Source organism: Glycine max, chromosome 7 (assembly GCF_000004515.6).
Source record: "Glycine max cultivar Williams 82 chromosome 7, Glycine_max_v4.0, whole genome shotgun sequence".
In the NCBI taxonomy this organism is placed as follows: domain Eukaryota; kingdom Viridiplantae; phylum Streptophyta; class Magnoliopsida; order Fabales; family Fabaceae; genus Glycine; species Glycine max.
In genome coordinates, this window is record NC_038243.2 from 9485994 (window position 1) to 9499874 (window position 13881).

General features: G+C 34.7%; 1 protein-coding gene across 3 annotated transcripts; it reads right to left on the reverse strand.

Annotated features, from left to right (window-relative positions):
* Positions 1–386: 386 nt before the first annotated feature.
* Positions 387–13521, reverse strand: LOC100816332 (probable serine/threonine-protein kinase SIS8). Of its 3 annotated transcripts, none has more exons than XM_003528923.5 (13): positions 12293–13519; positions 10169–10612; positions 9530–9633; positions 7948–9161; positions 7774–7814; positions 7327–7395; positions 4953–5053; positions 4239–4317; positions 4031–4129; positions 3873–3941; positions 2945–2994; positions 1903–2079; positions 387–949 (listed from the first exon to the last, which is right to left on the reverse strand). In XM_003528923.5, exons 1-13 carry the CDS (start codon positions 12770–12772, stop codon positions 796–798), a joined length of 3081 nt encoding a protein of 1026 aa, XP_003528971.1. In that variant the 5' UTR covers positions 12773–13519; the 3' UTR covers positions 387–795. The 3 variants fall into 3 exon arrangements, with proteins under 3 accessions (XP_003528971.1, XP_014633384.1, XP_040872909.1); XM_014777898.2 differs by having other exon boundaries at positions 10169–10631; positions 12293–12432; XM_041016975.1 differs by lacking the exon at positions 387–949 and having other exon boundaries at positions 1903–2027; positions 12293–13521.
* Between the last annotated feature and the right edge of the window lie 360 nt (positions 13522–13881).

The following is a 13881-nucleotide window of genomic DNA, read 5'->3' on the forward strand; positions in this document are numbered from 1 at the left end:
AAATGGCTCTAAAATAAAATAAGCTTTCTTATTGCAAGAAATGTTCACATGTTTGGAAATTTGTAAAAAAAAATTGGAATTTGCTGCCCCTAGATGATAGACACTGATTTCACATAAGAAAAAACTTAAAATACAACTTCCTAGATTTTTCAGTTTTATTCTTCAATCAGAACTAGAGTTCCACATCACTAATTTGTATAATATAAATTTGCATTAAATGTCTACATATGTTACCGAAGTAAAACTTTAATTCTGATTGAAAAACACGAAAAAAAAATTGCATCTAAATTTTGTAATTTCACATGTTAGGTAAGCAGTGTGTGAAGGAGAACCGTTGGAACAGTCCAACTAGGCACATAAAATTTAAGGCATATGCAGTTTTGCACAACTTACATGGTCACTATTTACAGGAACAAAGATTTTTCACTTGGTCCATCTTTCTTCAACTGTTAAGTTACAGCTGCAAAATTTCATAACTATTTATGGACATCAAAATTTAGAATTGATATTACAACAATTACAAAAGAATTGTGTACAAACAAATGGTACAACCTGACAATGAGTGCACTGCAGATTGCAAAAGGAAAACCAACAACAAAAGAGAAAACAAAGAAAGTAAAAGGAAAGGAACAAAGAGTGGAAAGAATCACAACTTGGACAATAATGTAAGTTAGGTGATGGTTTCAACCACTCACTTTTTTTTTTCATTCCAAAAATACTATACAACTTGGCAACTTGTTCTCCACCTTTCAGCAGCAAAACGAACAAAGATTTGGTTAGTTGTATAATTGTTTCCTATCTTGCTGAGTCTTCTGCAACACGCAATGACTGAACCTTCTCATGCTTCCCCGATGCACTTGGTCGAGGCACTTGAGAACCAATAACTGACTTCTGCAACGGCTTCAGAGCTGCCAATATTTCAGCAAATGTAGGTCTCAACTTTGGATCTCTATAATACAAAAGAGAAACATCCAGTCAGGAAAAATAGTGTTTTTTTTCAGGCAGATCCTTTGCAGGATCACTTGGTTGTGTTCTGTGACTATTTGTACAGAAACATTTGAATTATATCATGCCTACTACTTTTTATCAGTTAACCTTATACAATGATGCACCTCCCATTAAGTACATCTACAGTAAAAAAAAAAAAAAAGTGTGATGACTAATAATTTCTCAAAGTGTTTGGCACCAGCAGCATATTCAATCTGGTTCATTTAAATAATCTAGCATTTAGGTAGTTCATCAGTTGGTCTCTGAGCAAATCATACTTGTTGGATAGGACAAGGGAAATTGACAGACTTAGCATATAGAGAGTTCTAGTTTTAAGTAATGCAACATTTAAGAGTGACCATGATGCATTTAAGGAGGGAGTCAATTACGGAATTAACATAAATTGCTGCTTCAGTCATAGTACTCTATTATTGTTTTCAAATAATAAAACCCCATTGATGTACAACATTAATAGCTTACACTTCTACAGTCCTACCACAATTTGGAGTAATTGTTAGGTCACTAAGGATATACTGCTCACGATTGTCTTTCTTTTTCCTATTTTTCAGTAAAGGTCTATTTGTTAAAGTCAAGCAAAAATAATAAGGAATTGTGATTACAAGACAAAGCAACCATGATAATGCCTTATGCAAAAAAGCCAACTTTAATGATTCCTACACCAGCTGGTTGCAGTCACTTGTCAATAAAGTTATTAAGAACCATAATTAATTTCATAATACAATACCATAAACAAATTTTCCTACTAGGAGGATCAAACTATTTTATTTGAGACAGAGACCTTTCAGCAATCCAAAATATATTGCAAATGCTGACAAGAAAAAAATTTCACCAAAAATAAACATACTTACAAACATTTTAGAATGAAAGAATAAAATAATGAAAAAGTATACTTACGTTTGCCAGCATTTCCTGATAATATCTGCAATTGCCGGGTCCATATCATCTGGAATGTCAAGACGTCGATGCTGGAAGCCCACAGCACCAACAACTTGCATCGGATTCATCCCTCCCCACGGTTGCTGCAAAGTAGAGAGCTCCCATAATATGACCCCAAAGCTATAAACATCACACCTATGTATTGTATCACAACTAATTAGCATCATAAAACCAGCATGGGTTTAAAATGCGGCAAAGCCAATGTGAACAGAAGCATGAGACAGGAGATCAAGCCAAAGAACAATATTTCAAATGAAAACAAAATCCCAATTGATTTTATTTCCCTGAAACTGCAGATGATAATTTTTTCGAGTTGATTAAAGATGATTTTATTAGTGAGGAAAGGTAACTACAACTCTACAACAATTTTTTTGGGGAGGAGTGGGGGAAGCTAAGAAAATTTTAAGCCTAATAAGACAAATAAAACTTGGACACTCCTAAAAAACCTCCATGCAGAGTATGAAACAGACCATATATAAAGCCCTCCCTATTCCATAACATATGAAAGGACACACAAATTCCCTTGAAAATGCAGGCCTTCTGCTTTGACTAAGTAGACTGTATGTAACAAAAATCACATAATACCACAACATTTTAGCTTCATTTTTCTCAGGAAACCAATTAATCAAATCTGTGAAATGGAAACAGGGTGGAAAGAGACTCCTAAAGTCACCAAGAACTCCAACAAGCCTTTTTAATGAGAAATTATTCACATAATAAAATAACAAAAAATAATAGTTACTTGTTTCTAAGCAAGCCTACGCACAGCCACACTTAATAGGAGAAATATCAACATGAGATTTGTAGATGTGCAGCATGTCATTTTATGGCAATATTAAGTAAAGGAGGAGTTGAAAGAAGGGAAAGGTTGCAACCAGACCTCCTACCCCTCAACAACAACAACAACAACAACAACAATAATAATAATAACAATAATAGTAGTAATAAAGTAATAATACATAAATAAATGATGACAAAGCCAAGAGTAAAAAAAAAATACTTCTCATTTGAAGGTTCATTTCTCAGCACCTCAGGAGCCATCCACTCGGCCTGAAACATAATATAAAAAATGAATTAACTAAAATATTTAGCTGCAGTTAGTTGGAAGCTTTTATTCATAAGTCCAGAGTCAAATAAAATGACAATACAAGAATTGAATGTGTATGAATACAAACTATTAAATTGTGTTTTTATAGATATGGCTTCTGTCGATTAAATGCAATTATCCCTAATTTTTAATGATTTATGAACGCAAACTATTAAAATTATCTTCAGTTTTGCTTTTATATATGACTTTGCACAATTTTTTTTTTCATGAAATGGGGAAATCAACATTTTTTTCATAATCTGAATCTGCCTAAATAAAGAACAAAACTATGGTTAAGCATACAAGAGGTGGAAAAAGACACAACCACGTAAGCAGTTGCATGGCTAATGTCAGATGAAATATTAAGCAGCATTTAGCATCACTTGAATAAAGTGTATTATTACCTGCCGTATACAGTGATTGCAACTGTCAGTATCATGCAAATTTTATAGTTCTATTTTTTTCAGTTTTTTTCTTCTTCAAAGAATTGTAAATATGCACACTTTTCTCTAAAGATTATCCACACATACTTCCTTGAACCATTTTTGAAATTGATACTACAACATGTGCAGTTGTGCTCAAAATAATCCTTGGCCTGAAGATAGGCATCATGCCCCAAAGGCTCAATTTACTACACCAAGCATATACTAAATGATAGGGCAAAAAGTTCCAGGCCTTCCAAAACTGCTTTAAATAAAATAGCAAGCGTCTACATTTGAATGTTACACATATGCATGCATAGCATGACTTCAATTAAACATGTAACATTGTGAACAGCCATGCAAGTAAGAGGATCAAAGAATAAATAAGTTGCAATGGGCAGAGTTTTAAGATAGCTTACTGTTCCTGCAGTGGATCTGGAAGAAAGGAATGTGCTATGCTTCATACGCGATAAGCCAAAATCACATACCTATTCAACAGAAAGAAAAAACATCATCATGTGAGCACATATCATCCCCCTTGCTATCAATAAATTTTAATCATGAGATCAGATTGCACCTTCACAACCCAATTTTTGTCAACGAGAAGATTTGGGGACTTCAAATCACGATGCACTACCACAGGAGTGCAGTTGTGCAAATAGTTCATTCCTCGAGCCTGAAGATTCAAAGAAACAAGTTATATCAAATGGGCTTCCCTGGTTAGTTATAGCAATCACTTTATGAATACAATGTCAGTGTTGCATTAAAAGACAATAGAATCTTACAGTATCAAGGGCCATCTTCAAACGCCTTCGCTCATCTAATTGACTGTTTGGTCTGTGAAGTAATCTATACAAACTTCCTCTGCATAAGATGGTCTACATCTCAGTATTTGAAGAGTCAAAAAGGAAAAACAAAAACCCATACAAAAGATTAACTAATCGCATAAAATAAATACCATAGGGAAGTTGTAGGGGGTCCAAATTAATGATGTACATAGTACACAAAATATAACATTTTAGATTCTTACTTCCTCTGAATATGATTTTATTAATCATAAAAGCATCAGAAAACAATTTAGATTTAAATCAATTAGATGTAAAATGTAAATTGAATGATTGAAAATACATGCTTATAGTTATCTCCAACTTTGTCTGCACATGTCTAGAATATATATCTATTAGAACATGCATTCAGGAATTATCAAAAAATAAATAAATCACTAAATGCATTTGTTTAATGAAAAAAATTTCGCAGGTTCCTAGTTATTACTTTCCAATTAGTATTTGGGATACATGCAACATGGCCAACATCATTTAATAAACCAATTTGGAAAGTATATTTGGTAGATGTAGCATCATTATTTTGTCTTCTAGAGTAGTAAGAACCTTTTCATAAACTACCATGTCAATGGAAGGAAATATCAACTACCAAAAAAAATGCCAATCTGCAGCTTGTAATTCATATGAAGCACTGGGAAATGAAGAATTTCAAGTTACCTGGGAAGAAATTCAGTAACAATTGAAAGATTTGGAGGTCGAGTTACAGCTCCCATGAAGAGAACAACATTTGGATGCCTCAATCTTTTCATTATTCTGACCTATTGGATGTTAATATCATAAGTTTTCTGGTTTCTAATTTATATAATAGGTTGAATAATCAATCATCAAAATTTATTGGTATGCACAAGTATATGCAGCATTGACAGCAAGAATTACTACACAATTTCAATAAGAAACCATATAAATACGAATATTAGAGGGTAGGCCAACAAAACAAGTAAACAACTAATAAAAATACAACATTTTGCAGAAATAAAACCAGAATTACATCTGATAATATTTTTAAATGATCAATATTAGACATAAAATTAAACCAATCATGAGCCTTTCACCTAACAGCTTAAGCCTTAAACTGTTAGGATAGTTAATTCATGACATGTTATCAAAGCCTGTGAGTGGTCATGAGTTCAGTCCTTGTTGTCCACATCATTCTAATTGTAATTTCTAATAAACAGAAGAATTTCAGCACATCATTCTAATTTCTAATAAAGATATGCTAAACATAATAACTTAGCATATCTTTGAGACAAAAAACGTCTCGAAGTCATTTTTGGATTTTAGCATCTTCTGTTCAAAACGGAATCCTATTTAGAACCAAACTATAGAGGGATTATCTGATTTTCTTTTCCCTTTTATTTTTAAAGGGATTTAAGCTACTGATGTTGAATTTTAACTTAGTTTGTCCTCAAGAAAATGGATTTTAGAATATTAGAGTGAAAGAGATAATCTGTTTATTTTCTGTTAAATTTAATTAGGAATTTTATTTTTTTTCTTATATTTTTCTTTTTGTTTTTATTTTAGGAAATAAAGGGAAATTGGATCTTTAATGAATCAAGAAAATATAGCAAAAGCACAGCCCAAAACACACAAGAATAGTGCATTTGAAAGCATTGGGCCTGGGCATCTAGCCCACATATAAATAGGATTAGAGAAAGAGATATAGATATCTTGATCTTTTTCAATCGCTGTTGGGGGCAGTCTATCTCTCTAAAAGTTCAATGGGATGAAAAGGATGGAAACTCACATTTCTTCAAGTATGTATGGAGTTTTTCTTTATCACTTTCTTATTTTTGCTTTTGTTTCCCGTGTCAAGCTAAACCGCATTTTGTCAGCGTTAGGTGAATTTCAATGCAATCTATGGATCTCTAATTTGGGATATTAATAAAATTCAATTTCTTTATCATTAATGCTCTTAAGACTTGATCAATCTTAGGATGATTTGATCTATATGGTAAATGGAAATCTGTTTCATGAAAGCACTCATAAACCTAAATCTTGTAATCCTTTAGGGTAGGAATAGTCATTGGATGTTCGTTATCTTTAGGAAGTTCCACACAAAAAGCTTATTCCTTTTTAATTTCACCGAAAAATTAGGGCTCTTAATTACAAATCTGATAAACAAAGTAGAAACTAAATTGAATTAATACTCATTAGAAATTCTATACGAAATTGAATGAAACTTAATCCCAACATTTTTTTTTCGTTTGAATTAAATCCAATTTCTGTGTTACTCATTAATTTTTATTGCTACTCATTAATTTTAATTACTATTTCGATCAAACAATCCAATTCCAAATCTTTTTTTCCATGGTTCCTAACTTCCTATTAGAATTATCTTTTGAATTGTAAATCACCCTTCAATCTCCTAGTTCCTATTAGAATTATCTTTTGAATTGCAAATCACCCTTCAATCTCCTAGAACCATACTTGGACATAACCCGTTTTAATTATTAGTTGCAAGGACTGATACACTTGCCAATATCTCATAAAAAATGTATAGCCTAATAGGTTAAAAAAATGAAAGGCACTCTTCACTTCAGACAGGCCTTAAATAACAATGCATAGAATCCTATAACATATTTAAAGGCAAAGAAATCTCGTGAGAATATGTGCATTATCTCCAAACCAGATACACCAAAGTACATTATAAACAAGAGAACAAGTAAAAGAAACTTTAGCATGAAATCCTGAGTCTGAAATAGCCCATATATAGCACATATGAAGCATGCTCTAAACTAAATAGATTAACATAACCCCCCCCCCCCCCCCCGGTACTCGTTATCTTTAATATATATATATATATTACTTTTGCAGTTCAAAAAAAAAAAAAAACATAACTCCCCCCCCCCCCTTCCTAATTTTTTTAAACCAAATCTAAACAAAAAGATTGCAGCCATATTTTATGTGATTATGAAGATGAAGCACACAAATCACATCAATGGAGGCAACTGAAAAAATAAGCCACAAGAACACTGCAAAAATGAGTAAATTGCAAAAGAAATACAATGGGGGAAGTAGAGATGGCATGTACCTCAGTTTTAAATTCTTCAAGTGATTCACCAGATATATCTTGATCTAGAAACCTCTTTACAGCAATTTCCTACAAACCAAAGAGCATAAATGTGCGACAAATGTAAGAATCTATAATCTACAATACAACAGAAAATATATCATAACGATACTGACAAAAATAAAATGGGAGGAGCAAAGTAAGGTAGCGGTAAATATTGCAATAACATGGATGACTATTTTCTTCTGATCGAAACGAAACTAAAGCCCAAGAACTCTTGGCACACATTCAATTAATAAAGAGAATTACATTTTATAATTGGTAGCACATACACAGGTGCACTTGCAGCACTAATAAGTCTTGACACTGTATCTTTCATTTCAACAAAAAGATAATAATAAAGATGCATAACATACAGCTCAGTGAGAATAACACAATTAATTAGGTTCAAGAATATAAGAAACTCACAGTTCCATGCCATTCACCATGGTACACCTCCCCATACGACCCTGCATGTCAAACATGTGCCCCACCCAAATGCAAGTAAGTCATTCATAGTTCATAAGCAAAACCAGATAAATAGTAACTGCCATCTAAGAAAAGAATGTAAGCAAATCTTGTAGAGCAAAGTACAGTTAATACCAAGTCCAATACGCTCACCGAGCGTGATTTCCTCCCATGGAATGTCAACCTCAGCGACTTCATGATCATCTAATGCAGAATCAGATTTTGTGCTATCATTACTTACTACTGACCTATCAGATCTTCTGTCACCTTCTGAATTTGCTCCTAAAGCTATATGCTCCCCATCACCACTACCCTTCAGGTCATAACCAGCACTGTCTGTATCTCCATCACTTCGACTGCCCTGTTCGTACTGTCTACTGACAGCAGCAGTTACTACAGCTGCAGCAGTAGCAGTAGCAGCTGCTGCTACTGGAAGCTCTATGTTTGAGTCAATGCTAGATTTTGCCACTGCAACTACCATAGAAGATGCAACAACAGCAGCAGCAGCTGCGGCAGCGGCAGCAACTGGGACATTTTGCCCATATTTTACCTGAGTTGGTATATGCTGTCCAGTTGCTTCCCTCGTATGAAGAGGAAGGTTGATTCCTAAACCTTCTACAGGTTTTGAATGCTCCAGCTGACTGCTAGAACTTGCTTTGGGAAGAGCTCTAGGAGGCAAAATTTGAGCAGGACTAAGATTTCCATAAATCTCAGCTTCTTGCAGTCCACTTCCCTGTTTATGTTCATCTTTTTCTTCAGTTAGTAAGTTGGCCTCAGTTGAGGAACCTAATTCCTCATCATAAATTTCAGAAAATAGATTTGGAGGAGCAACTACACCACTTTCAAGTAAAACATCATGAAGTTTCTGGGCTAAGTGAGGGTTCTCCTTGGCAGCATCAATCATGTATAGAGAAACATCTTTGACTTTCATTCTACGTACTGCAGGAGAACTTATCCCTTCAGTCCAAGGAGATCTTGCATGTACATGTGGATGATTAGGTCTGCCAGGAGCTTCCTGCCCCGTGATCTTCTCAACATTGTAAGGACTTTTAAATTCATTTAAGGGTCTCATTGATCCTTCATTTCCTGTGGAGGGCCTGCTTACATCATATTCTTTCCCTGTATGGCAAAAATGTTTTGATCTGTTTCCTTTGTCCAACATCCCCAAATCTGAAGTTTCTTCATATGAACTTCCAACACCACTGCTGGATGATGCTACATGCGAGGAATCAAGGTCTCTTGATGAAGGACTGGCCACATACGAAGATTCATCATAGTCTATATGTGATCCAGTTGCATCAGAAGGAATAAGTGTTCCAGGATCTGCCATTAGGTCAACAATATACTCCCTGAAATTCAAATCAAGCACATCTTGTAGTCACCAAACCAGCCTTTGCAACTCTTTACATCAAAAAGATACAAAAAAGAGTGGGATAACGTTTAACTACTAGCACTTTTAAAAGACTATTTATCTGAAACTTCAACAAAAAGCTACAACAGCAAAGGCAAACCAATAACAAAGACACAGTAAAATACAGCTTCTATCCTTGGCCAATATGACACAAAAGAAGCATTGAGAAACACCATTTCATGTGTACTTTGCCCAATAGAAAATTGATGACAAATAACAAGTAAAACAATTAATATCTCAATGGAGAATTATCAAACAAATTCTGCCTACATGCCATCATAAAAAAAAAAAATCAATCAAAGTTACCTTCCATCATCAATCTTGACAAAGTTTATCGCCACATCATCAGAGCCTGTATATTGCAGCCCCTTCACCAACCGACATGGGATGCCCAAACTATCAGCTAGAACCTACATTTATTATAAAGCAACTATGTTTACTGTGCCAGGAATTCTTGGAAAATAAATCAGAGAATTGAAAATGCTGACAAACATAGTACATGTTTGGATTACCATTGCAAACCTTCCAAAAGTATGTTCAGACTAAAAGATATAAAGGATATCCTTCTCCAAAAGTACTTTCAGCACCCTCTAATGGAAAAGTAATAGTAATCCAAACATAGCTATAAAAATTCAATGTCATCTTACATACAATGGTGTGCTTGATTCGTGTACACAACCCCATCCAATGGAAAAAGGCTTTTGTTGATATATCTTAAAAGCACAGTAAAGTTTTGAAGTACTAGGAATTAAGAGAATACAACAAAAATATCAGAGATTGTAATAGTTCACCCGGAATTGATCTTTCTCTTGAATCTGGATATATTCTAACAATTTTTTTGGTGTAAACCTAACAACAATTTCTCATTAGAGCCTTCTATCAACTAATGCATGGAACCATTCTTAATTGAAAGTCAAAACACAAAAGAAAATGGTGGATAAATACCTTAAATAACAATGCACGATGCCGAGCCAATCCAATAGTTAGAGATCCAAGTGGCAAAACCATGCTACCAAGGGTTGCTTTCAGACTGTAACTAAGACTCCTCCATGCTCTTGTCATGCTTTCAGGATCTCCAACGGGTCCACCCATATAGTCAGCCACAAATATTGCAAGCTTGCGCACCAAATTGCTATCTATAACTACTTCAAAATCTGGACTTGATTTGTCAGTCAACTCCTGGGCCTTTTGCACAAGTTTCAACAAATTAGAATCAGCAGCCCTATTGACCAAGACAGCTTCCCATGTACCACTACCTGAGATTGGTGTTCCTTGCAGTTGCAGATCTACAAGGGAAGGCATTCTTGCAGGGGTTGACTCAGTTAAGCTCCCATACAGATCATAGAAACCATCTAAGGTCTTGTCATCATAACCAAGAGCATTGTAATTCTGTGAAGCACGGATAAATCTACGATATGAGATAAGTTAGAAAGGAATAAAAGTAGGACAAAGTAGGGTCAACTAACCAGCTGAGATGACATATAGGAATAATTTCATTTTATACCAAAACCATTTAATGCATGCATCATCTAAAGCAATCCAAATAATACATAGCAATCTAAGTCAATACTAAATCATAAACCCTCTATGTATAGAACCAAAAACTGCATTTGAAACCAAACATAGAAAAACAAAAGTAAAAAAGATCCAGGGTTATCTCAAAAAAGGAAAATTGGGAAAACCATGACTACAATAACCAAAGATCTCATAAAAAGGTTGCAATGACACTTTAATAATGATTCAAAAAACATACACCCTAAGGAAACCACCCCAACAAAGTATACCAGGCTAGCAACAATATATACTAACATTTTGTATGACCAAATGATAAAAGATTAGACACTAAACAAGAGAAATTTAAGAGGCATTTTGAACAAGATATGACCTATATACAAATTATGTATTAAGGGGGGGAGTTACAGCAAGAAATCCCCAATAGCAGACAAATCTCTTTATAGCAAGTCAGCAAGATAAAGCCTACATAAAAAAGTTTTTTGCCTAATCCAAATAACAATTAATATTATTTTTTTCTGAATAATGTTCCATGCACCTATTATCCCAAAAGCTTACATTATTTGGGGAAGACACAAAAGCTTTATTACAAATCTATCGCACCCCTCAGGCATGAACTCTTTGGGGTTGATTTATTGATAATGCATAAGCTCACCTACTTGGTGCTGAAATTCATCTTGTGGGGGAGGCAAATCAAACTCTAGGCTAGACAAAAATAAGCTTTGATACTATGTCATGAACCAATTATCCTGAAAGCTTAAGTTGTTAGGTGAATACCTGTAAATGGTTTATATTACATTTATAACAATATGCCTCATCATTTTATCAAAGTGGTTTCAGAATATGAAAAGAATTAAGTTTTCCCTTGATGTAAAACAACATTTGAGGACCAAAGACCTTAAACTTCAATTTAAAGAAAGAACCATATTTTGGTCTAAGTATTTCAACATAACCTTAACTCTGAAGTCCAAAGGCAAACTTCTCTTATCTTCATATCAATATTCCAATCAATTTATTATATTCTAAACCATCATATATATCCAGGATGAACGCCAGATTAGTCCAAAATGCAAATATGCAATGCATCTAGCCTTGACTGCATCACTTCTCAATATATACACAACTGATGCTGAATGATTTTGAAATTTCAACCCCAAAAAGGATAGCTCAGGATACCATTACTATATTTAACAATGTCCAAATTCTACCAACTATGATGATTTGCTATCCCTGTCATTCCACATGGGTAAGAAAGGTTAAAGGAAAACCCCACATGAATAAGGACACATGTGATATAAACACAATCCCATACCCTTCCCTCCATTTTTCTTTTCTCGCCATCTTCAGGCTAAAGATCTATTCTCTTACATAAAACTCCATGCTCCAAACAATGCCAATGAAGTACCAGTCTACACATCTGAAATTCTTTAAAAAAGTTATAGAAGTCTCGTATTCCTCTAAGAATAACCTGATTATCAAACTTATTGCATGACTTCCAATATCTTTTCTTCCAGCAAGCACCATGATAACAAGAAGAATGTGAATAAAGTGACTTACCCAATACCGGTAGGCCACAACTTCAGCTGGTGTGTAACCAGGGTCACAAGATCCCAAACTGATCTGCTTAACAGCTTCAATTTGCGCGGCCTCAGGATCCTCCTTTGCACTCAGCTCCAAAGCCAGTTGTATCTGATACTCTTCCTCCACTTCAGGATCCCTGGAAGCACTAGACCCTGAATCAAGCCTAGCTGAATCTGACACAGCATCAAAACCACCACTGCTCACTGCATCAGATGGCTCCATTCTCTCGCCCCTTGCCTGGGTCAGAGATGGAGGAGGACCAGCACTCTGCCTATTAGCAACTGAATGCAACCAACTGGAGAGCCCAGAACTTTGAGGGGACTTTGAGCCCAAAACCTTCTTGTTGGAAGATGAAGATGAACCAAGATTGGACTTGTTTCCCTTTGACGAACAAGACCCTTGTTCATTCTCTGATCGGTTAGACATGATATGAAGCTTCTTAAGAAGGTTCTTCATGTCTTTCCACTGAGTAACAGTATTGAATGCTAGAGAAGTGGAAACACCTCCATAATGATATTGGACCAAGCATGAAATCCAAATCCAAATCACTTTCTCATAGAAGAAGAAGGGTAGCTAAAAAAATATAAAAAAAAAAAAGCTTCTTTTTTTGTTTGGCAAAAAGGCTCTTAAAACCCAAATAAATACCAAAACAATCAAGTTTCAATAAAAACAATAACACCCTTTTCAAACTTTGCCCAATCAAGGCGATCCAGATGACTTGGATTGAAATGGAGCAGTTTCCTTTACCCCAGACAACAACAGATAGACTCTGTTGTGAGACAACACAGAAATACACCAACAGAAACAAACCATGTGCCAGCCTCAACTACACCAACTTCGGATGTTCTGTTCTGTTCTAGTACACCACTCCACACATCATCATCATCGTCATCTACTTTAGGAAGCAGGAAGAGGTAAAAACGAGAATCACTGAGCACCCCAGATTGAGAAAGAAGGATCTTTCTGAGCGGAGCACAAAAATAGAAGGAAGGAGCGTGGGAAGTGCTGAAAATTGCAAATAGAGGACGAGAGAGAAGCAACAAGTGGAGGGAGTAGGAGGGGGCCACAAACGATGACACTTGAGTAGAGGGGCAGAAGGATTTCAAGGTCCCAGAAAAAGGTGAACTTGGTGGGAAACACAACAACCAATGAAACACCCCACTTGGTTCTTTCTTTTTTCTCACCCTCTACGCTAGTCCTCCAAATTAAGATGGTGGTGTCATGAGTTTTAACTTTTAAGACAACTTGAGTTTGAGTTAGTGAATGTTTGGATTGAAGCCACAAGAGTTTAAAAGTACTTTTACGTTTAAAGTAACTATTTTTTTATTTTATGCATTTAAATATGTTATTTTGTATTGGTATAATATATGAAGATGATTTTTAATTGATTGATAATATAAAAAAATTTATACAATGTATATAAATAAACTAAAAAATAAGAACTTAATTTTTATGTATATATAATATTTTTTAAGTAGTTAAATAGGATATAAATGAGATGACTTGAATGGAGAAATTAAGACATTAGAGGTTATTTATTATCACAAAATATCTATCAAAAAAAT

Excerpts from the sequence above, each read along its gene's own strand:
- LOC100816332 (XM_003528923.5), bottom strand. The coding sequence starts at position 12,772 with ATGAAGAACCTTCTTAAGAAGCTTCATATCATGTCTAACCGATCAGAG. Across the intron at positions 7,815-7,947 it reads CGGTGAGCGTATTGGACTTG|GGTCGTATGGGGAGGTGTAC; the intron begins GTATTAACTGTA and ends TTTGACATGCAG. Across the intron at positions 4,318-4,952 it reads GTTACTGAATTTCTTCCCAG|AGGAAGTTTGTATAGATTAC; the intron begins GTAACTTGAAAT and ends CATCTTATGCAG.